The 24,643-nt window shown below is 34.1% G+C and overlaps 1 protein-coding gene across 2 annotated transcripts in view; it reads left to right on the forward strand.

Annotated features, from left to right (window-relative positions):
- Positions 1 to 4,850: 4,850 nt before the first annotated feature.
- The window catches only part of LOC122016950 (ubiquinone biosynthesis monooxygenase COQ6, mitochondrial-like), a 36,210-nt gene continuing 16,417 nt past the window's right edge, over positions 4,851 to 24,643 (forward strand). For both annotated transcript variants that reach the window (XM_042574391.1, XM_042574392.1), the window contains exons 1-4: positions 4,851 to 5,235; positions 5,553 to 5,693; positions 16,409 to 16,508; positions 16,861 to 17,007. In XM_042574391.1, the coding sequence (XP_042430325.1) occupies positions 4,918 to 5,235; positions 5,553 to 5,693; positions 16,409 to 16,508; positions 16,861 to 17,007 (706 nt within the window). In that variant the 5' untranslated portion in view covers positions 4,851 to 4,917. The remainder of the gene's footprint in view (positions 5,236 to 5,552; positions 5,694 to 16,408; positions 16,509 to 16,860; positions 17,008 to 24,643) is intronic.

The raw sequence follows: 24,643 nt of genomic DNA on the forward strand, positions 1-24,643 counted from the left end.
ATTGAATTATATCAAATGGACATAAAAATAGATTTCCTGAATGGTAATCTTGATGAAGAAATCTATATGACACAGCTAGAAGGTTACATTGCTAAAAGCTAAGAAAATAGAGTATGTAGACTTATGAAGTCTATATATGAGCTAAAACAAGCGTCAAGACAATAGAACATAAGATTTAATGAAGTCATTTTCTCTTATGGTTTCGAAATGATCAATGATGATAATTGTGTTTATCTAAGAAAAAAAAAATGAAAGTTTATCATTTTATCATTATATGTCGATGATATGCTAATAGCTAAAAGTGACATAAGTGTGTGATAGAAGCTAAATTATAACTTTCATCATAATTTGACATAATAGATATGAGAGAAGCAGAGTACATCTTAGTAGTAAAGATCATTAAAGATCGATCAAAAATGCTTTTGAGTTTGTCTTAATAAACTTATATCACTAAGATGCTACAACACTTCAATATGCTAGATTGCAATATTGAACAGACACCTATAGTGAGAGGTACTGTTTTCAGCAAAAGTATGTATCTTGAGACTCCTAAGGAAATACTCAAAATGAAAAAAAAAAAATCATATGCTAGTGCTATTGGTAGTTTAATGTACACTATCTTGTGTACTCAGCTTAATAAAAGGTATGTTGTTGGCTTAGTTAGTCATTTTCAGTCAAACCTAGAATCAAGACACTGGAAAGAATTGTAGAGGATATTCAGATATCTTAAAGGGGCAACATATTATTGCCTCTATTTCCAAGGATTAAATATGAGCCTTAGTGGCTACACAGATGCAGATTGGGCAGGAGACCTTGATGACAGAAAATCTACATCTGACTATACCTTCTTACTGAATGGTGTCATCATCTCATGGAACAGCAAGAAGCAGGCTTGTGTAGCTTTGTCGACAATGGAAATTGAGTATGTGGCTTGTGCAGTGGTTGTGCAAGAGGTTGTCTGGTTAAGAAGGTTTCTAAAGCATCTGAACATTGCTGAGGACAGTGGGAGACATGTTACAGTGTACTATGACAATCAAACTACTATAGCTTTTTCCAATGATCCCAAATATCACAGCAAAGATAAGCATATAAAAATTATAATTTTATAAGGGATATTGTTGACAAGAAAAAAAATAATTCTTGAGTATATCCCTACATAAAATATGTTTGTCGATCCTTTTACTAAGTCATTGACTAAAGAGTCATTTCGAGGACATGTGAAGTCTTTGAGAATATAACATATTATAAAGACATTTAGATAAATGAAAATGTCATAATCTATTCAGTGTATATGTCTTTGTTGCATTCGAATAAAAATCTTGATAAGCATATTGGCAAATTAAAATTAGTCCACTCACATGGACAATCATCTCTGTTTGTTAAGTATAAATAGAAGTAAGACCATTGTTTATGAGACAACTTATATAGCTATGAATAAAGACATACCCATAAGTTAAGGTCGTCTTGATAATTGTATCAAGATGAGATTATTTATGTAATGATCAGAGTAAATAAATCCATCATTTATTGAATCTGCTTAAAGTCAGATTGCAATTCATATGTTGAATTCAGGATTAGACATTAGGTATGTCTAGATTGAAATCTGTACGATGTTAAATTTTGGAAAAAATATGCACTCTTTTTAGTAAAGAGAATAACATTGTAGTATGTAATTCATACCACATGTGCTATGGCGACAAGAAGAGTAATAGGAGAATGGATCCATGCTTCTCTACTATGTGAGATCTTTGAGATTATAAGTTAATTTCAATCTTACCCTAAGTGACTATTTAGCTATCTACTTGAAGTTCTGATCAGTGTCTGCTACTTTAGCATGTTTCCTATTGATTATGGGTGATTCGGTCTATGGAGCATAACTAGGAAAGCGACTGATTAGAATGAATTGATTCTAGCTAAAAAGGAAGATTAAGATTAATTTACATCAATGACATTTATTCACTAGTACTAGTTATATTTTTAGTTCAATACATAAAATATAATTGTAAATAATTGTATTGATTGGAGATGTTGAATAAGCTCTTGACATAATAGTCATTATGAGAGATTAGAGATGTTTATATTGATGTAAATAATTTAATATGGGGTAAAGACAAGTTTTGATGTCTCTGATTTTATGGAGCAACTATGTAAATCTTCTTAGCAATGAATGCTCAGTGTGTTGCTATCGTATGAACTATTTCCCCTAATGTATGAAATGGATATTTTTATTTGTCTTTGTAACTAATTAATTGATGTTTTTATCTTTGTGACATGATCATCATAAAATCTATGTGACTTATTTGATCTTTGTGATTAACTAATATTTTATTCTGGTCTTTGTGACATGCTCATCTCATAGTTTATGTGACTTACATGATCTTTGTGACCATATAACCTATATGGATTGACATGGACGAGTGAGAGATGTTGGACGTTGAGGAGATGAAGGGGCATCGCTTCTCCTTCATCTCTCTCATTGCTGCAAACGTCAAGGAGATGAAGGGGCATTCCTAATCCCCTTCATCTTCCTTAGTCATCTTATATATAAGTGCGTCCAAGCCTTGAAGATCCAGAACAGGAGGAAAAATGAGAGGGACTAGAAGTGATCTCAGGCAAAGGAGAACATCCTGTGGAAAGGGATTTGACTCGTGAAACTCGAAGGGCTTTACGGTTTCATTCATGATCGTGCTTCCGACATCAAGTAGAGATAAATATCGTCTCGGGAGATCACTATGAGTTGTTTACATGTTTTATCTTGTGTTTCATGCATATTAGAGGCAACACTGTGAGTGTTTGATATGCCTTGCGAGAGAATCGAATAATCGTTATATGGATATACCGCTCTACCGTTTATCATTGCATCGTCTTGGGACTTTTTTTAATTTAATTTTTTTTCCAACAAAAGCTAATTTCACTCACCTTAAGTGGCTTAATATTATCGGTCCCTGTTGGTGCAATCGACCTCTAGGGTTTCGATGTTTGACAATATACCTAAGTTTGGTCAATTTGACCAAGGGTTGACCCAAACAGGACTTGATGTTTGAGAGAGAGGAGTCTAGTCAGGACTAGCAAAGGTAAATCCTAACCAAAGGTTAGACAAAGTGGAAGTCCTGGTGAGTGAAGTCATACCCTGGTGAGTGAAGTCATACCCTAGTGAGTAAAGCTAGGTGGAGGAAGTCCTGGTGAGTGAAGACAAGCAATGGAAGTCCTAGTGAGTGAAACTAGACAACCCTAGGAAGGTAAACCTAGGTTATATGTGACCGACTGGTTTCCGGTCCACCGCGTGCGGTCGACCAGACCAGCGAATCTTGAATTCTGTTAACACTGTTTTACTGTACTGTTTTATCTATTGTGCTAACTCAGTGTTGCAGGCAAGTCTAGCTAGGTAGACGGGCTGGCCTGATAGCTAACACGAAGTCCAGACAGGTCGACGGGCTAACCTGATGTCTGACAGGTCCAAACAGGTCGACGGGCTGGCAGAATGTCTGGCATGTAAGTTAAGGTAAGTCACTGGAGGGGAGTGACTTGGTGAGGACGCGCTCCTCGTTCGAGGGGACAGTAGGTGTTGATCCAACTTAGAACCATTTCGGGAATCTAAGTTGAGATCGTGACTAGATTTCGGTCTCGGTGAGATGTAATCTAATTATTACTCTTTTATTATAATTGTGCTAATACTTTGTTTTGTAGGGTAGTATAAATTTGCATTTGTCTCAGACTAACATTATCTTATAGGAAATGGATTGCTGGAAAATGGTGGTCCGGGTGCCCTGAAGGGATCCGAGCGCCCGGAGTGTAATTCTTATCTCGACAGCTAGGCGAGCGCTAATTGGTTGGCCGACGTCATGGTCCAGGCGTCCGGAAGTGATCCGGGCGTCAAGAGCATGCCTATAAAAGAAGGCTCCCACGGAACATTACAACAACAATTTCTTCTACGACTGCTCCATTGCGCTTTGCTCCTGCGACGCTACGAAGCCTCTCCGACAACCTGTGCTCGATTTTCTTTTCTCTATTGTCGGTATTGTTTTGATTATTCTTGTACTTACATTTGTAACATCTTGCGAATTATTAGTGATTGCCCAACGAAAGCACTCGACGAGTGCGGGCCTTGGAGTAGGAGTCGACGAAGGCTCCGAACCAAGTAAAAACAGTTTGTGTTAGCATTGTTGTTCGTATTTCCACTGCATACTTAATTCAAAATTTTAAATCGCTATTCGTCCCCTCTAGCGAGCTCTACGATCTAACAATCGCATGGTAAGTTACATGTAAATAAATCACTATATGCAGCCTCTTAGGTGGGAGGACATATGTCAAGATGATGAAATTCCTACGAATCGACCCATGCCCAATCCAGTAAATCTATCATCTAAGTACCAATTGTTTTATACTGCGTGGGGATAATTTTAATTGGTAGTAGGTATTCAGTTTACGTCGATTAATTATAGAGATGATCGAATTAGAAAGTATTTATATCAGACGATTTATCAACCTAATATTCTTTGATCAATCATCACGAAGAAAATTCATTCAAAATTAAAATACGATCCTTAAATACTTAGGAAATTAAGGAGACATCGCTTACACACTATTATCCTAGAATAATATTTTTTAATTAGTACTAATATTCAAATTACATCAGCTAATTTTAGGAATTATTGAACTTGGTCCTGTGAAAATTTTTAAAACCCCTCACAGTCAACTGTGTACGAAGAAAAATTCTTATGTTAATTTGGCTTCGATGAGAAATTAGAAGGCTCTCTATGCCCCTTAACTTCGATTAATTAAGCAAATTAAACCTTATGTTAACGTTCCGTCTAACCAAACGCCTCGGTATATTAAGGAGGAATCGTTCTCTCTCTCTCTCTCTCTGCTATTGTGCCGTGCGCCGCCACTGCCGTTTCATCCCTCATTCCCTCCACCATGGCGGCACACAGGTGTCTCCTCAGATCCTCCGTTCTTGGATCGTCTCCTGCCTTCTCGGCAGGGAAGAGAGGGTTCTCCGTCCTCACCGAGGAGCCAGTTGCCCGTTTATCGGCTGGGTTGTCGGCCAGCGGTGGCTCAGATCCGACGCCGCGGAGAAGAGAGGCTCGGAACGTTCAGTGGGTGTTCCTCGGATGTCCCGGCGTTGGAAAAGGCACCTTCACTAGCCGCCTTTCTCAGCTCCTCGGCGTCCCCCATACTGCCACTGGCGATCTAGTCCGCGAGGAGCTTGCCTCCTCCGGACCTCTCTCTAATCAGGTAATCTTCCCATTCCTTTCTCAGTGGATGGAATCCCTTTTAATGGTGGTTGTTTAAGCCAAAGAAACTGGTAATCTTGTCCATGCTGATATCATAAATTGTTCAAGGCATATTTGTTAATCAAATGCAAGTACTTTAGTCAGGAATCTATGTGGAATAGGGAACTTTTTTTTCTTTTCAAGATCTCTTGTTAGGCAATTGTCTGAAGAGTTTAGGTTACATCTTTTGGAGATACTGTTATAATTGCAATATATGATACCTTTTTATTTTTTTATTTTGTCTTTATATGATTGTGAATATATTCTCTTCACCTGCAGCTTGCTGAAATTGTTAACCAAGGACAATTGGTTTCTGATAAGATCATTATTAATTTACTGTCAAAAAGCCTTGAAAGCGGCGCAGCAAAGGGTGAATCAGGATTTATTCACGATGGTTTTCCACGCACAGTTAAGCAAGCAGTAAGTAGTTCACAAGGCTTTGTATTTGGTACACCTCTAGATCATGCTCCTTTTATATATAGTCATTAGAGCTTTTGCATATTTTTTCTAATGGAACTGTTAAATGTGATCGTGCCTGACTATTTATCCCTAAAATCTAGAGGTAATAGGGGATAAGATGATATCAAAGTTGAAAATAGTAGCTAAGAGTGTACTTGGTGAGTCAAAGGGACATGCATCACTAAATAAGGAATCTTGGTGGTGGAATGAGAAAGTACAAGAGAAAGTGAAGGAAAAACGAATAACTTATAAGAAATTATATATTTGTAAGAATGAGAAAAATTTAAAAAAATATACAATAGCCAAGAAAGAAGTTAGGAGAGTAGTGAGTGAAGCAAAGAATGAAATTTTTGAACGATTATATCAAAAATTGGATACAAAAGAAGGGGAAAGAGACATTTATAGAATAGCTAAAGTGAGAGAAAAAAAAACAAGATATCTTATCAAATAAAATGTATTAAAGATGAATATAATAGGATATTAGTAAACGATGGAGAAATAAAAGAGCGTTGGAGGAGGTATTTTCATCAACTTTTTAATGAAGATTTAGATGACCAACTTAACTTAGGTAGTTTAAGTAGGTCAAATGAGCATAAAATTTTTAATTTTGATCGTAGAATTCAAACTTTAGAAATAGAACAAACTTTAAATGATATGCACAATGGAAAAGCCGTTGGACCAGATGATATTTCGATAGAGGTATGGAAGTGCCTAGAGAAACAAGTTATTGAATGACTTACAAAATTATTTAATATGATATTGAAAACGAAAAAAATGTCTGATCAATGGAGGATAAGCACTCTAGTTCCCTTATATAAAAACAAGGGAGACGTACAAAATTGTGCAAACTATAGGGGTATTAAACTAATGAGTCATACTATGAAACTTTGGGAAAAAGTAATAGAAAAAAGATTAAGGAAGGAGACCACAGTGACTGAAAATCAATTTGGGTTCATGCTTGGAAGGTCGACAATAGAAGTTATACATCTTTTTAGACAATTAGTTGAAAAATATTGGGAGCAAAAACAAGATCTACATATGGTATTCATCGACTTAGAAAAAGCTTATGATAGAGTCCCAAGAGAAATTAAATGGAGAATTCTAGAAAAGAGAGGTGTTAGTGTAACATATATTGAACTAATTAATGATATGTACGAGGATGTTATGAAAGACTTCAGGCGGAGTAACTAAAACATTTATAATAAAGATAGGGTTACATTAAAGATTAACTCTAAGTCCTATCTTTTTACACTAATTATGGACGAACTCACTCACTGTGCATATTCAAGACACAGTACCGTAGTGCATGTTGTTTGCAGATGATATTATTTTGGTAGATGAAACACGTGAAAGAGTAAATGCTAAACTAGAATCTAGGCGGGAAATACTAGAAGGGAAAGATTTTAAGGTTAGTAGATTAAAGACAGAATATATGGAATTTAGGTTTAGCAATATTAAAAGTAATGAGACAATTGTTAAGATAGGAGAGGACGAGTTGTCCGGAACCGAGAGATTTAAATATTTAGGATAATTTTTGCAAAACGATGGAGGCATTGAGAGAGATGTCTCACATATAATACAAGCATTGAGGGGAGCGGTGAGTGTTTTATGTGACCGTAAAGTACCTCTTAAACTTAAAGGTAAGTTCTATAAAACTACAGTTAGACTTGCTATGTTATATGGAGCTGAATGCTGGGTTATGACTCGAGCACATGAGCAGAAGATGAGAGTTGCAGAGATGAAGATTTTAAGGTGGATGTGTGGACATACGAGGATGGACAAAATAAGAAATGAGAGCATTAGAGAGAAGTCGGAGTTGCATCTATTGAGGAAAAATTTCGAGAGATGCGTTTAAGATGGTACGGACATTTATTTAAACGACAAATAAATGCTCTAGTTAGGCGATGTGAAACTATGATAAACATGCATATCAAATGAGGAAGAGGAAGACCAAAAAAGACTTGGTTAACAACAATAAAACAAAATAAAATTTATTTAAATATAGATGATGATATAGTAGGACGTAAAATGATTTATACAGCCGACCCTACCTAGTGGGATAAGGGTTGGTTGTTGTTGTTGTTGTATCTAGAGGTAATAGGAAAGGACTAAGTCTAAACTTTTACACTCTTAACACACCATCATATATGGTGGGCAAGACTTGGTCTTAACTCTTAAATTGATTATGCTTTACTATATTTGACCTCCTGACTTTTGAAGGATAAGAACAACTTGACTGGTCAGTTCATTGGCAAAGTTTGGTCCTAGATACCAATTTGGACACTAAAGTTAATTAAGGTCCTTTGGGCTTGTTTTTTCTTATGTGGATAGATTGAAGATTTGTTTCAGAGAGTTGATCCTTCACACAATCTATCTCTTGAATCATTGTTGTCTCTTCTTTAGCATGGAGTTGATTCCCTTTAGAGATGGAAGCTTGGTGTAAACTGCTCAGGATTGTGACACCTGTTGGTGCTTCATGTTGTACAATTTAAGATACTAAAAGCATATTCCATTGAGGAAAAATATGAACCTTCGCCAACCACGGGCATGATCAGATTGATGATTGTCTGCTAATTTGATTAAAAAAACAGGTTGGCCGATTTGAGACTACCAAACCAAGTTGCAATTCCCTAACATAATAAGGCTATTGAAAAACTTAGATATCGAGTAAGACTCTAAGACAAATTATACCATGTGAAACATATATAGAATTGGAGGAAAGAGGAAAAAGAAAAGATGACATATCAGTTTAGTTCCACATGGGAATTTCATCAAGTATTATGTTGGGTATATGCACTCGAATGTAATGCTCTCCTTTCTAGTAAGGATAACATTGCAACGATTGATACAATATCAAAATTGAAGGATTTCATTTTGTTGTGAGAGAAACAACGAAAATGACATATCCTCTCATCATTCAATCTATTCCCCTTCAAAATGTTCCTCCTTCCCCAAAATCATTTGTTGTAGTCCATTAGAGGACCAAACCTAAAACCTCCTTCGTGTCATTGTGGCTTCCCTATATTGTGGTGGAAACTCAAGGCTAACAAGCTGCCCTCAAATAAGTGGATCTCCAAGGATGTTTGCCTCTATCACTATAAGGCATACCTCTTCTACAGCAAGGTCAAGATATTTCTAGATTGCCATGGAATTCCATATAAGCTTATGGAGAATCTGTAAAAGAGATCAAGTGGTCTGGTAGCGATAGAGAGCAGTTAGTCAATTCATCTATATTGTGAAAAACATAGATGATGGATTGTATCCTAAGAGGTAAGAACTTAAAAGAATGTCTTATCTAGGTTGGTACCTTGTTCGTGTGTGGTCTCATAATATTATGATTACATGGATGAGCATGGAAACTTTAGGATACGAAAAAGAAAAGGGAGACAACAGGAACAAAGTGAGTGAGTTTTATCAAAATGTGTTTGCCAATAAAACTAAAGTAAAAAATGGAGGAAAAATATTCTAAAAAAATGTGATAAATAAAAAATAGGGGAAAAACTCTGACAATTTCATCTTGATGTTGCTTCCTACGACATAAAGACATGAAGTTAGGAGTTCTCTTTTTTTTGCCTCATGTTAAAGTGTCACTATGAATGTTATCAAATCACAATAATTTTTATGAAAGGGAAAATATTCCCAATCAATGTCGTAATTAGTCCCCTACATATAATAATATATGTATTATTAATGAATGTGACTTATTTCCTTACCAACCACATATGTATGAATTTATAGCTCTCCATCCCAAGGTAGTTCATTTGTATTAATGAATGTGACTTATTTCCTTACCAACCACATATGTATGAATTTATAGCTCTCCATCCACAGGTTAGGAGTTCTCTTTTTTTTGCCTCATGTTAAAGTGTCACTATGAATGTTATCAAATCACAATAATTTTTATGAAAGGGAAAATATTCCCAATCAATGTCGTAATTAGTCCCCTACCAACCACATATGTATGAATTTATAGCTCTCATTTGTATTATAAAAGTGATTTGTTTCAAATATATTCAACTCTATATCTGTTAGTAATTTTGCCAACAAATTTACTAATTTATTGTTAGAACTAATAAAGGGAAGATTTCATTAGACAACACGTTAATTACAATTTTAATTTGCACCTAATTTAATCAATATCACATCAAAATTTATAATATTATTTTAGATTAGACTATAAATTATGGGATCTTAAGAATTTTCTCACACCTTATTAATGCTGAAATAAAAATTCAATTTAAACTAAATTTTAATATTTATTTTTATAAGACTTTATAGAATTAATTATAATAATATTATTGTAGAAATAAATAAAAAATGAATTATTAGTGAATCACATTATTTTGAGTGTCTTTTGTATGTCTTGCATGTTGGACTTCTTATTTAATAACAAATCAAATTATTATATGGTCAATTGGAGTAAATTAAAAATTATATGAATTTTTGAATACTAAACTCTCTAAAAACTAATAAATTTCATAACCTTAAAATAAAGAATGAGTCTTGATAATGATTTAATTTTATTGCCTAAACAGGATTTTAGGGATAAAATTAAAAAATAGTAATTTTGAAAAAGTATATAGATTATTTAATTTCGTTGCCTAAATCATTTTTTTAGCTTTATGTATATTAAAATTTAATTTTTATATTGCACTTCAAACAAAATAAACATGAATTTGTTAGTGTTTACATTACCTCCTAATTGAACCTTTCTCAAGGAGAAATAAAAAAAGTACTTTAAGAGTTTAAAGAATGTCATCTAAAGAGAGTTATATTATTAAGAATAATAATTTTTTCATCAAATGGTTTAATATTTTTGGGAATAAAATAGAAAAGGAATAGATGTTAAATATAATTAGAAATATTATAGAATTTATTTTTTTTATAAAATAGAAAATAGAAATTTTTTACCTATGTTGATACATTTATATCAGAAATTAAATGACTTAAGTATTTTTGGCAAAAAATTTTAAATTAAATTGTGTTGTAGAAATCTATTTCACAGAAACATGAAAGTTCTAAAGTAATTAAATGACTTTATTATTTTTGTTTTACCTCATCATGTATTTATTATACAATATTTCTATTAAAAAATTATTGACAAATATTTATTTTTTAAAAATTAATTTTCTATGGAAAATATAAATTTAGAGTGTTTATTTTGCAATATTTTTATTAAAAAATTACATATTTATTTTTTTTAAATTTTATTTTCTTTAGAAAATATAAATTTAAAGTGACAAATGGAGAGTTTCTAAAAAATTAAACACCAATTAGGCCCATTAGGATTTCTAAGCCCAACCCACTTTGCCCTAATAGTGTCTTTAAAAAGGAATCATCCTAGAGTTTCATCCTAATCTTCTATGGTGATATTTCCCTTCCCCTCCCCCTCCCCCTCCCCCTCCCAGGGGCTAATAGTTGAGTTTAGAGTTGGAGGTCGCGAAGAATTGTTTGTAGTAATTGTGAGTTTCATTTCTTTCGTTACCTTGAAACAATAGTTTTGTCTTCAATATAATGCTAATTTGATTTTCGTGTGTCAATCGTTTCAATTAGGTGAAGTACTCGAGAGAACCTTCCAAGTTTTGATTTTGGTTGATCTTTGCTATTTTCCTTTAGATCTTGCATTCGAGTTAGTTTGCCCTCGAATTTATGCATTTAATGGTTAAGTGGAGATTTGAACTATGGAGTTCTTTCCTTTGAGGAGTAATCTAGATCTTGAGTTTGACAAGTGACTAATCAAGACCCAATATATAGATTAATAGGCAACATATGTTTCCCTCGAGAAACTTAAAATTCTACTTGCATAAATGATATTGGATGATAACGTTGTAATTAAGGTGATATATTTTGATTCATGGAAAAGGTTGTTTGTGTTTTTGATTTCTTGTTGAAATGAATTGATTCTGTATACAAAATATAGATGCATACATTTTGAAATGGTATGTGAACCAAAATTCCTTTAATTGGTTATTTTTATGATAATTAATGACTATTCTGTAATGAATTAATCACCATGCCAATTTAGTTTTACTGTTATAGCTAAACTAGTGCGGGAAGAAATTGTATATTATAATATTCTCTTTGTTGTAAAATAGTTTTATTTAAATGCAAAATGCCTTTGGATGGCAAAAGATAACGATCATCTTTTGGTATAATTTTTTTTGTACTTAATATTTTCTACTATAAGTTGGAGAAATATGGAAATTATCCATTAGTTTGACATTTGAAAGCTATTTTTTTCATACTTGGGGCATATTTGCACCAACATTTTGGGTGAATGCATAATAGATAGATCCTGCATTGCACTCTTTAAACTTACAATGTGCATCAACTTGAATTTTATAAGCCTTATTGTTTAGTACCATTTTCGTCATGACATCGACATGGATCTCAGACTCAAAAGAATGAGGAGTGATAGTTAAAATTATTAAGTTTATAAGGTTAACGAATTTGAAATGGATTGTAGGTCGGTTTACTGAATTGTTATAAATAAGTTTGGCTAGTGGCAAGATTGAATCCCAGAGTGAGGAGTGATAGTTAAAATTATTAAGTTTATAAGGTTAACGAATTTGAAATGGATTGTAGGTCGGTTTACTGAATTGTTATAAATAAATTTGGCTAGTGGCAAGATTGAATCCCAAATACCTTTTTTTTCACCCATTAAACACCTTAATAAGTTTGCTAAACTCCAATTAACAACCTCCTCTCCTTGGTCTTATGGAGATAGAAGGTGGAAGAAAATTTAAGTTGGGTCTCAAATAATTTCTATAAGGTTTTCCAAAAATAGCTAATAAATTTCATTATCCTTACGGTGACACTATAGACATGGACAACTTGTGCAACCGAACAATTTTCCTAGAGAACAACTTGGATGCATCATTTGTTTTACTGCATAAAATAAAATATGCTATTTTCGAAAATTGATCTACTACCAAAATTTAATTATGGCTTTAGTTGGTCCAGGGTAATCGTAAGAAGTCCATGCTAATGTCTTTCTAGTGCTCATAGGGTATAGGTAGTGGCGGTGAGTACAATCCTATATTTTGCTTAGTTGTCTTTGTTGTTTACAATGTGTGATATTGTGATACTATTTGTGTAGCATTTCGACATTATGAGAGCCAATAAAATTGATCTAATACAAGGGCAATAGTCTCCTTTTTAAAGTGTATTTAGGCCGCTAGCATGTAATTCCCAAATAAGAAAGTCTCAAATTGAAGTTCTAGCAATGCAAAAGCATGTGCCCTAAAATAGGCATCTATCTTAAGATCACAAAATCTACCAAATCATATGGTTCCTATTTTGTTCGAGTCAATCAAATCCTACTATGATCATTTTTGTGGTGTGTAATGTGGTGACAACATGATTTAGTGCATTAAGTAGTTTGTTATCCACACTAGAACTATGTTTTTGAAAAAAAGTGTACTCTTGTAGGAACTCAACCTACCTAACATCATTGCACTTTCTTTTGAAACTGAATGAAACTTAACATTTTTTTGGTCTAAATGAAGACTGAACTCATGGGGCAGTAGATAATAATGCAAATGCCTCGGAGCTTGAATAAAAGCATAAAACTCTTTATCAGTAGGTAGAATAACTTTATTGAGTCTCATTGAATTTTTCTCTAATGAATGTAATTAGGTGACCTTGTGCCTCCTAATATATTCTTGATGCATCACAAGACACTTTACATGAATTAGAGATGGTAGGATGTTTAAGAGTAGGACCCTTAGTCATCCTTGATCTCCTTAGAGGCTGTTGAGATGGATTTAATCTATTGAAACTCCTTTTTTTAGGCATTTCATTGTGAGAGCCATAATGGTATTAAAGTCCATTGATAGAAGCTTGCAAAGCTATGAAGTTTTGAGCCTTTGAAAGGATTTGTGGCTTGGTCATTTTTGGATTGCCTTAATCTTTTCTAGGTTTATTGAAATGCCTTCTACAGAAATGATAAGCCTAAAAGAATGAGGTTGTTGGCAAGAGCAGATTAATCGTAAGGATCTTTAGAATGAGGTGAATATGCTTAAGTTGGTCACTATATGTCACGTTATGGATCAAAATAGACCACAAAAAAATTTCATATGAAAGGTTTTAGGACTTGGTTCATCAACCTTATGTAGGTACTAGAAGCATATGAAAGTCTAAAGGCCATTAGTAACCACTTATATTGTCCATCTTGAGTTTTAAGGATAGGTTTCCATTATTTGCCAATCCTAATTCTAAGATGCCGATATCCACTACGTAAGTTGATCTTGGAGAATCAACAAGTTCCTTCTATCAAGACAAGCATTTCATTAAGTCTCAGTATGGAAACCTATACTTAATCGTGATCTTGTTGATGGCATCACTATCTATGCACATTTTCCGAGAGCCATCTTTTTTAGGACTAATAAGGTTGGAACGATCATAAACTTATGCATTCTCTAATAAAAGCTTTATAAGTCCTTTGATTTGCTTGTTAAGTTCAACACACTCTAATGTAATCATATGATAGTTCAGTATGCTGTGAAATTTTAATCCTAGAATGAAATCAATGATTTGTTGGATTGTGTGCATAGGTGGGAGTTCGTTGGGTAATTCTTCATTAGTTATTTCTTGGAATTCATTTAAAATCTTTTGGCGAATCTCTAGGGCCAATTGTGAGGCTCTGGCTCTAGATTATTGATGCTATCATGACTCTTGACTCCTTCTTCCAATTGGGGCTATGCCAGAAGGTGGAGGGATAATTTTGAAGATGTTGGTTTGGTTGTGGCATAGGTTTGGACTCAAGTTTGCTAGGCTTTGCTGCTAGGTATGGTAACATATTTTACCCATTGTGCTTAAAAAAGTTTTTTTTTCTCGTCTATAGTAATGGATATTTTAACCATTGTGCTGTGGCATAGGTTTGGACTCAAGTTTGCTAGGCTTTGCTGCTAGGTATGGTAACATATTTTACCCATTGTGCTTAAAAAAGTTTTTTTTTCTCGTCTATAGTAATGGATATTTTAACCATTGTGCGTAATTAGGAGGGAGGTCTTGAAAGGGAGGTTTGATTTACCAATGCCACGTCATAGGACTCGGGTGTAGTTCAGAGGTGGATTGAACTCTTGAAAGGGTATGTGTGAAACTACATTCATGCAACTCCCATTGTTGATCATGACTATGCAAGAATTACTCCATCATTTTGCATGTGTAGAAGATGGTAGTATGTTTCCATGTGTTGTCAAGTGTGAGCGTGGAAAGGGTACAATGCACTGCTTCAAATCTATGGTTGTTCTTCACTTTGCTCATTTTCATGGTGCTCGTCAAGAGGGTCAATTTCTTGGTGTGGGAAAGTATGTCACTTTGTCCTTAGGATTGGGTTCATGTTCAAAGGCTACAAGTTTGTGGGCACTTAGATGCCACATGACCATTACTGTGACAATTGAAACTTAGGGTTTTTTATTTTTTTAGGGGCTCATGTATTCATCTCTACTTGTTGGATGGCAGACCTAGTGTGGGTCGACCACGTATCTAACTTAAATCCTTTGCCTAACTCATCAAAATCTTTAGCTGTCTGAATGACAAAAGGGATGAAAGTCCTAATAATAAATAAATAAGCAAGCGGCCTTGCTTTAGAACAAATCACGCTATGAAAACCCACTTGGTATTTATGGAGTGTCTATAGTGATTTATGGAGCCAAAGTGTAAATAGTCCTCATCTTATTCGGGTATTCATTGTTGGACGTGTTTTACAATAAAAATACTTACATTACAAATTATTCATGATCTATTACGTCGAGGATGAAGAGAGCAACTGTTCACCAAGAGGAACAAACCTTATATTTAAGGAGAGATCTGATGGATGGAGCTCATACATGAACAAACCTAATAGGAACTCAGGAACTCGACTCTGATACTTAATTAATGCAACAAAAAAATTGAATTAAAACTCTAAAAATTAATCAAATTAGAATTCTATTAGTTGAATGATACCCTATACATTGAACTGATAACTTTTATAAACAACCTTACCTAAACTGTGAAAGCAATACCCTAGTTGGGAAATATAATATTACCAAATTAAAAATTATCAACCTTTTGACAATTAAAATAGGCAACCACTAAAATCAATTACCAATTTAAAATCCATTCCTTTTCCTTGTTTCTATGAAGAGTTTTAGGCAATTTGCTAATTGCTAAATCCATGCCAATATTGTCAAATAACACCTGATATGGCATATTTATGATCTGCCTTCCACTAAACCATAAATTGGATGACAAGTGTCAATGAGCTTAATTTGACAGAGAACAATAACTAGCATAATATTTATGTAAATTGTGGGCTGACCACAATTAGGATGACCCCTTCATTCACCTCCATTAGTATAATAATTCTATTTTTCAGTGTTACAAATTGATGTCAGAGCAAATTCCTTAACAAAGCTTATCATAATTGCCAGTGATATTTTTCTTGTCACGACCTTTTTCCTGCCACCAAAAACAGATTTCAAAGCTTCAAGCATGTTACATTTCACTTCTATTTTGCTGTTACTTATACTGCAGATTCTGGTTGATTATTGTTGTTATTTTTTGGACTATAGTATAGTGTCTTTCATACTGCATACTTTGATTATTATTTAAATACCTGATCTTTCATATTATGTTTGCATTTTTAAGATTTTGTAGGATGAAAGTAATGTTATGTTGTGATTGTCTAGGTATGTGAAAAGAATTATGGTGTAACCACTAATTCTGAACCATTTGATGTGGCCATCATTGGTGGTGGAATGGTTGGACTGGCCCTTGCAAGTGCCCTGTGTAGGTATTTACTAATGTAATATAGCTTTTCCAGGTTAGCTTTTGGTTTATTTTTCTAGTTCCATTGTATAGAGAACCTCCAAACTTTTTAATGCTGTAGTTTATTGAGTTGACAAGAAATGTATTGTTGTATATGCTCATATTGGTCTCATCATCTTTCTGATTGATGGATGATCTGCCTAAAGCCAGACTTTGCATATATTAGGATGTCAATTCTTCTTCAGTATTTTAAATCCAGTTAGTATTAGCTTCTCACTTGTTATGATTTGTGGATATATTTTAGATTTGATAGGGCTTTTGGTGCTTATAATTAATCTTACATCCCTAAGAAATCCTATTGTTGACTTTGCAGCAAGTACACCTTTTACAAAGCATTTAAATATTGCCATTGTTGATCCAAATCCAGCATTGGGCGGGTGCAGCAGCTACTACATTAAAAATGAGATACCCGGCTCAAGGGTTAGCACAGTTACTCCTGCAACCATTTCGTTTCTGAGAGGTGGGTAATAAATCCATCATCTTTCACATTCTATTTGATGATTTTTTGCTATTCCACAAGCTCTTTTGGTTGTCCCAATATACGTATTCTAGTACTGTTTGTTAGGAATCATGTTATTGTAATGTTTCAAAAAATGATTAATAAAATTCTTCATTTTATTCGCTATTCTTTAGAACACCTTTGATATGATGTCCCTAATATGCAGTTTATTTTATAGTGGACTAGGGCAAGGCATAAATTGTTATTATGTGGTGGAGTCTTTGTATTTTAATATAGCAATACAATTTCAGTACCTTATCATTTAGACTCACTTTGACACACTTTAAAGTGCATCGAGATTAACTCAAATAAGGTTTAGTTATATAATCAGTTTCCATAATGAAATTTTAAAATAACAAATATAATAAACTCCTGAATTGATGATCATGCCTTAATAACTAGAATTATTATCTTACATTATGTGGTTATATACTTATATTAAAACTACCAATGCCGGTCTTAAGCTTGAATTAAAAAAATTAAGGGTTGCGCTAGGTTGATAGTTAACATCAAACACATGCGAATGTCCTATAAATGAATTCACCAAACTATTGTGTTAATGTTAAGTTATTCTTCAAAAGGAATGCGTTGTAGGGTTCGACTGCAGGTTCTTGGCAAGGGTCCCTACATTTCTATGAGAACTTAAGTGTATGTAAGAGTTCTCATACCATAGGTTGGATAAGAACAAACATTATAAGAGTACTGATTATTTTAGATTTAGAATATAGAACATATGAACACTTACTTGTAAAATAATGGAGTTAATAAATATGATAATTAGGAGAAGAATTAATATATTATATCTATAAGAGACAAATATGTAGGAGAAAAGACAGATAACAGTGAACTCAGATTGTAAATTATGGCACACAAGGAGTTAAATAAGAAATGAAGTAGCTATGTTGTTGATAGTTTGTTAAACGAAGAAGTAGTAGTAATTGGGAAGGGGGATAGGATTATAACTCTTAAAAGAGTAGTGGTGAAAAAAATTATTAATGTTATTAGCATGTATGCAACTCAAGTAGCATTAGATAAAGACACCAAATATCAGTTTTGAGAAGAACTAGATGAGGTAGTATAAAAAATTATGCCAAACAAGATTTTGATAGGAGATTTGAATGGACATGGAGGAGTAAGATATGAGGAATATGATAAGATGTATGAAAGTTATCATTTTGAGACAAAAAATGAAGAAGGAAAAATTATATTGGATTTTGTGATAACATATGAACTTATAAATACGCCTCAAACATAGTATCTATAAAAAGAAAATATATACGACTCAATTAAGTGGTGGAAGTTAAAAGATGGGAAACAAAATATATTTAAAGAGAAGGTAGGAGTACAAGTATTAAGTGAAATATACGGTGATTCTAATACAACATGTAGTAGCTAACAGTATGGTTTAAAGTGCCGTGCCGAAACGGTCGAAACGGGCAAAACGTCTCGTTCCGCTCGGCGATCAGCACCGGCACGACCCCGACACCAGACCCACGACAGGTGTGACGTGTTGCGCGACCCCGTGGTCATAGCAGAGGGGTCGCTCGACCCTGCAACAGTAGCGGAGGGGTCGCATAACCCTTCCGTTGTCGTCGCGAAGGCATCATGCAACCCTGCGGTCACTGCAGAGGGGTCGCACGGCTAACGTGGTCGCGCCGAAGGAGTCACACAATCCCCGTGGCCATGGCTGGTCGCGCAACCCCGTGACAGCACCGAAGTCGTGCGGGCTCGCAAGTGGTGTCGGATTTCAGATTTTTTTTAATTAAACTTAGGTTAATTATTTTCATCAACTCCTAGCTATGATGGAGATAATCTAAAGAGACTTTATTAAACTCTAATAAAATTATCTAATTAATCTTATATTTCATTTATTTCAATTTAAAAATTATGACAAATTATTTATTTATTTATTTATCTATTTTCATATATTTTCCTTTTTAAAAAGATTATTTTTATCTTGTTTATTTTTTAAATATTTATGTTAAATATTTTAGTTTTTAATTAATATATTTTATATTTAAAAAAATACTGAAACTATTTCGGCACGACACGATACGGTACCGAAATCGTATCGTTCCGGTCCAGAACCGAAACCTCGGCACGAGTCGAAATTTTAAACCTTGGCTAAGAGTGTACTTGTCAAAAGGAAATTCACTACTAAGTAAGAAATCTTAGTGGTGGAATGAGAAAGTATAAGAGAAAGTGAAGGAAAAACGAATAACTTATAAGGAATTATATATTTGTAAGAATGAAGAAAACTTAAAAAAATATGCAATAGCCAAGAAAGAAGTTAAGAGAGTAGTGAATGAAAAATGAAATTTTTAAACAATTATATCAAAAATTGGATACAAAAGAAGAGGAAAAAGACATTTATAGAATAGCTAAAGTGAGAGAAAGAAAGACAAGATATCTTATCCAAATAAAATTTATTAAAAATGAATGTAATAAGTACTGGTAAATGATGGAGAAATAAAAGATTGGTGGAAGAAGTATTTTCATCAATTTTTTAATGAAGGTTTAGGTGACCAGCTTAACTTAGGTAATTTAAGTAGGTTAAATGAGTATAGAAATTTATTTTTTTTATCGTAGAATTTAAACTTTAGAAGTAGAATAAGCTGAGCTGCACAATGAAAAAGTCGTTAGACCAGATGATATTTCGATAGAGGTATGGAAGTGTCTAGGGAAACAGGTATTGAATGACTTATAAAATTATTTAATATGATATTGAAAATGAAAAAAATGTTGATCAGAGGATAAGTACTCTAGTTTCCTTATATAAGAATAAGAGAGATGTACAAAATTGTGCAAACTATAAGTGTATTAAACTAATGAGTCATACCATGAATCTTTGGAAAAAAAGTAATAGAAAAAAGATTAAGAAAGGAGACACAGTAACCGAAAATCAATTTAGGTTCATGTTTGGAAGGTCGACAATAGAAGCTATACATGTTCTTAGACAATTAATTGAAAAATAACGGGAGCAAAAACAAGATCTACACATGGTATTCACTTAGAAAAAGCTTATGATAGTCCTAAGAGAAATTATATGGACAATTATAGAAAAGAGAGGTATTAGCGTAACATATATTAGACTAATTAAAGATATGTACGAGGATGTAACGACTAGAATAAAAACTTTAAGCGGAGTAATTGAAACATTTTCAATAAAGATAGGGTTACATCAAGGATCATTTTTAAGTTCCTCTCGTTTTAACACTAATTATGGACGAACTCACTGCACACATTCAAGACACAGTATCGTGGTGCATGTTGTTTGCAGATGATATTGTTTTAGTATATGAAACACGTGAAGGAATAAATGCTAAATTAGAATCTCGGCGAGAAATATTAGAAGTGAAAGGTTTTAGGCTTAGTAGAATAAAGACAGAGTATATGAAATTTAAGTTTAGCAATATTATACATAATGAGATAATTGTTAAGATAGGAGATGATGAGTTGCCTAGAACTGAAAGCTTTAGATATCTAGGATCATTTTGCACTTAGAGCGATTGAGAGAGTTGTCTTATGTAGAATACAAGCAAGATGATTGAAATGGAGGTGAGCATTGAGTGTTTTACGTGACCGTAAAGTACTTCTAAAACTTAAAGAAACATTTTACAAAACTGTAGTTAGACCTGCTATGTTATATGAAACTGAATGTTGGGCTATGACTCGAGCACATAAGCAGAAGATGAGAGTTGCAGAGATGAGGATGTTAAAATGGATGTGTGGACATACGAGAATGAACTAAATAAGAAATGAGAGAATTAGAGAGAAAATCGGAGTTGCATGAGGGAAAACTCCGAGAGACACGTTTAAGATGGTACGAACATATACTTAGACGACTAATAAATATTCTAGTTAAGCGATGTGAAACTATGACAGATGCACATATCTAACGAGGAAGAGGAAGACTAAAAAAGACTTGGTTAGCAATAATAAGATAAGATAAAATTTATTTAAGTATAGATGATGATATAGTAGGAGATTGAGTTCAACATAAAAGTATCTATATAACCGACCCCATCTAGTGGGATAAGGCTTAATTGTTGTTGTTATTATATGAACTTATAATAGCTAATACATTTTTTAAGAAATAGAAGAATACTTGGTTATGCTTAAAAGTGAGAAGAGTAAGTTTCAAATTGATTTTCTTATGGTTAGAAAGAAGAATAGAAATATTTGTAAATATTACAAGGTTATTCTTGGAGAAAATTTAATTACTTAGCATAGGTTAGTAGTACTAGATATGCGCTTTAAGTATAGTATTAATAGAAGGAAAATGAGACAATTCTTAGAATCAAGTTGTAGAAGTTCAAGGATAGAAGCAAAATATATTTAAGGAGAGGGTAAGAGCACATGTATTAGGAGAAAATGAACAACCTACAAGTTATTATACACTTGTAAGAATGAAGAAAATTTAATAAAGTATGCAGTAGCCAAGAAAGAGGCCAAAAAAAAAAAGTGATAAGTGAAGTTAAGAATGAAACTTTTAAATGCTTATAAGGGACATATATAGAATAATTAAAACAAGAGAGGAAAACAAGATAACTTACCCAAATAAAATGCATTAATGATGAATGCAATAGGACGTTAATGAATGATGAGGAAATAATAGAGTGAAGGAAGAGATATTTTCATCAAATTTTTAATGAAGGTTCAGAACTTAACTTAGGTAATTTAAATAAGTCAGAGGAATATATAAATTAAAATTTTTATCGTAGAATTCAAAAGTAGAATAAGTTTTAAATGAGATACAAAATGAAAAAGTAGTTGAATCAGATGATATTTTGATAGAGGTATGAAAGTGCCTAAGGAAGCAAAAAGCAAGATGTTAAATGACTTATGAAGTTACTCAAACTTATATTGAAAACAAAACAATGTCTATTCAAGGAAGGTGGGGAGTAAGTGTTTTAGTCCCTTATATAAAAACAAACAAAGAAGATGTTGACAAAATTGAAGACTCGAGGTGGATTAACCAAAGTTTTCTTATAAAGATAGGGTTACATCAAAGATCAATTCTAAGTCTCTATCCTTTTACATTAATCATGGACGAATTCGCTTAGACACATACAATACATGCTATTATGGTGCATGTTTTTTTGTGGATTATATTGTTTTGATCGATGATACTTGTGAAGGAACAAATGTTGAGCTTGAATATTGGTATGTGACATTGAAAATTAAAAGTTTTAAGTTTAGTGGAATAAAGACAGAATATATAGAATTTTAGTTTAGTAGTGGTAGACGTGGCAATGTTAATATAGGAGAAGACAAGTTACCTGTACTAAAAGTTTTAAGTATCTAGGATAGGTTTTGCAAATGGATGGAGGGGTTGATACATTTACTTAGTATGACCAAAGAACCACTGGATTCTATCCCCATTATGCTACCAGGAGGTATTAAGGTAGCTCTACCTCTTCAATTCGAATCAACACATGGGTCATTATTAAGAGCACTGTAAGATTCTCAGTGTGGTAATTCAACTCAGCCGTGTTCCAGGCCACATGGGGACACCCTCAATGCTGTCAATGGTTCAGAAGTCTATCGGCTCAATCTAGAGACCACATTGCCTGAAAATCGTGAAGTCAGTTTAGGGTGGGAGGTTGGCTAAATAGCAAATCAAAGAGAAACATTGCAGTCTTAGCAAGATGGAGCTCATCTGAGTAAAGGCAAGGAAATTGTAACTGGCTCGGGAGTACACCAGCTCAATCTAGAGGCTACATTTCTGACAACACTCATATCAGTTTGGGGCAGCAGGAGGTTGGCCAAATAACAAACCACGAGGAAGCATTGAAGTTCCAACAAGATGGAGCTCATTTGAATAAAGGCAAGGAAATTGTAACTGAGAAAGGGGTGGTTCAGCAATATGGAAGAAAGAAAGGAAGCAGGAAACAACAATATGGATTGGCACAAATAGGCATAGGTTTGGAAACTATCGCAGCAATGAAAACTAGCACTGGTTCAGAAACTGTCCCTTCAGAAACTGGGGAATTCCACGAGACAGCCCCTATGACCAGGAGCATGAGCAGGGCACTGGATGTCAGGCAAGCAAGTAGAAATGGTCAGCAAGGGAAAACAAACAGCAGTAAGATACATCATACAACAATACGAGAACTATCTCTGCGAGAGTCTCATTTATGATACTAAACTATGTAGGAGGGTACAAGGTGAAAGGGCGCGAGTAGCTCGACAACAAGAATGGAGATTGCTAGCTGGAATATACGAGGTCTCAATAAAGGCCTCAAACAAAAAGGAGTGGAGAACTTCCTTTGTAACAACAAATTGGTAGTGTTACAAGTGCTGGAAACTAAATTATAGTTATCAGAATTTGAAATTGAGGTGGTTTCAGCAATTCTAGATGGAACAAATGGATGTTCCAGATGGTCGGAGTAGAATATTGTTGATCTGAGATGAACAAAGGGCTGAACTTGAGGTGCGAGAATGGCATGATCAGTTTGTGCATTGTCAACTGACCTGCAAATTGACACACAGACTCATAGCTGTCACTTTTGTGTATGGTAGACTACTATGGGAAGGAGACCATTATGGGAAAACTTACAGCATTTATTAGATGATATGACTTTGCCTTGGGTTGTCCTAGGGGGGATATTAATGCTTATCTATCAATGGAGGACACGGTTGGAGGACTCCCTCTCTCACAGAACAGTTTTAGTGATTTTCAGAACTTTGTTGTAGTTACTGGACTTAAGCCATACAGGATGTAGATACACATGGTCCAACAGTCACATATGTAGTAAACTTGATCTGAGTGTTAGTGAATAATGTTGGCTGGAGGTTGAGTTACAGAATTTTGCCTCAACACCTCAAGGCTATCTGTCAGATCATTTGGCCTGCATTGTCTGTATTCTGAACAGTGGCATTCAAATTCTTAAGCCATTCAAGTTTTTTAATCTGTGGGCCAAGCACAACACCACCTTCTCGGACTTGGTTAAAACCAAGTGGAGAACCTATAAGCAGCAGATTGGCTAAGGAAAAATGCAGTATAGAATTATGCAGGCTCTAAAACTTTTGAAATCAGGCTTGAGAATTCTGAATGCCTTGCACTTTCAGTATATTTTGGCACGAGCAGTAGTTGCACAAATGAGATTGGAGGAAGCTTAAGAAGCTCGACTGTGGCACCATGGATGCCAATTACAAAGAAATTCAACAAGTTGCATCTCTTTTAAGTGCTGTTGAACACAGTTTCTGCCTACAGAGTGCCAAGCTAGGATATTTAGACAGGTGGATTATAACTCCTCTTTTTTTATGCACTTGTAAAAAGAAATAACAAACACAATGAAATCACAACGGTGGAGATGGAGGATGGCAATCTTATTGAATCATTTGGGGAGGTTGTTGGAGTATTTATTAATTATTTTCAGAACCAACTTAACACGCGAGTGGGTTGGATTGAATTTCCAACATCTTGCTTGCAATTTGGTCAGTTCATTCAAACATCGCAGCATGATCAGCTAGTCCATTTTCCTACGGTCAAGGAGATAAAGGAGGTGCTCTTTGACATAGGAGATCAGCGTGCCTGGGCTAAGATGACTATGGATCGAGCACAGGATATTGTTGGAAGAGATTTTTCTTC

This window comes from Zingiber officinale, chromosome 8B, assembly GCF_018446385.1.
Source record: "Zingiber officinale cultivar Zhangliang chromosome 8B, Zo_v1.1, whole genome shotgun sequence".
Classification (NCBI taxonomy): domain Eukaryota; kingdom Viridiplantae; phylum Streptophyta; class Magnoliopsida; order Zingiberales; family Zingiberaceae; genus Zingiber; species Zingiber officinale.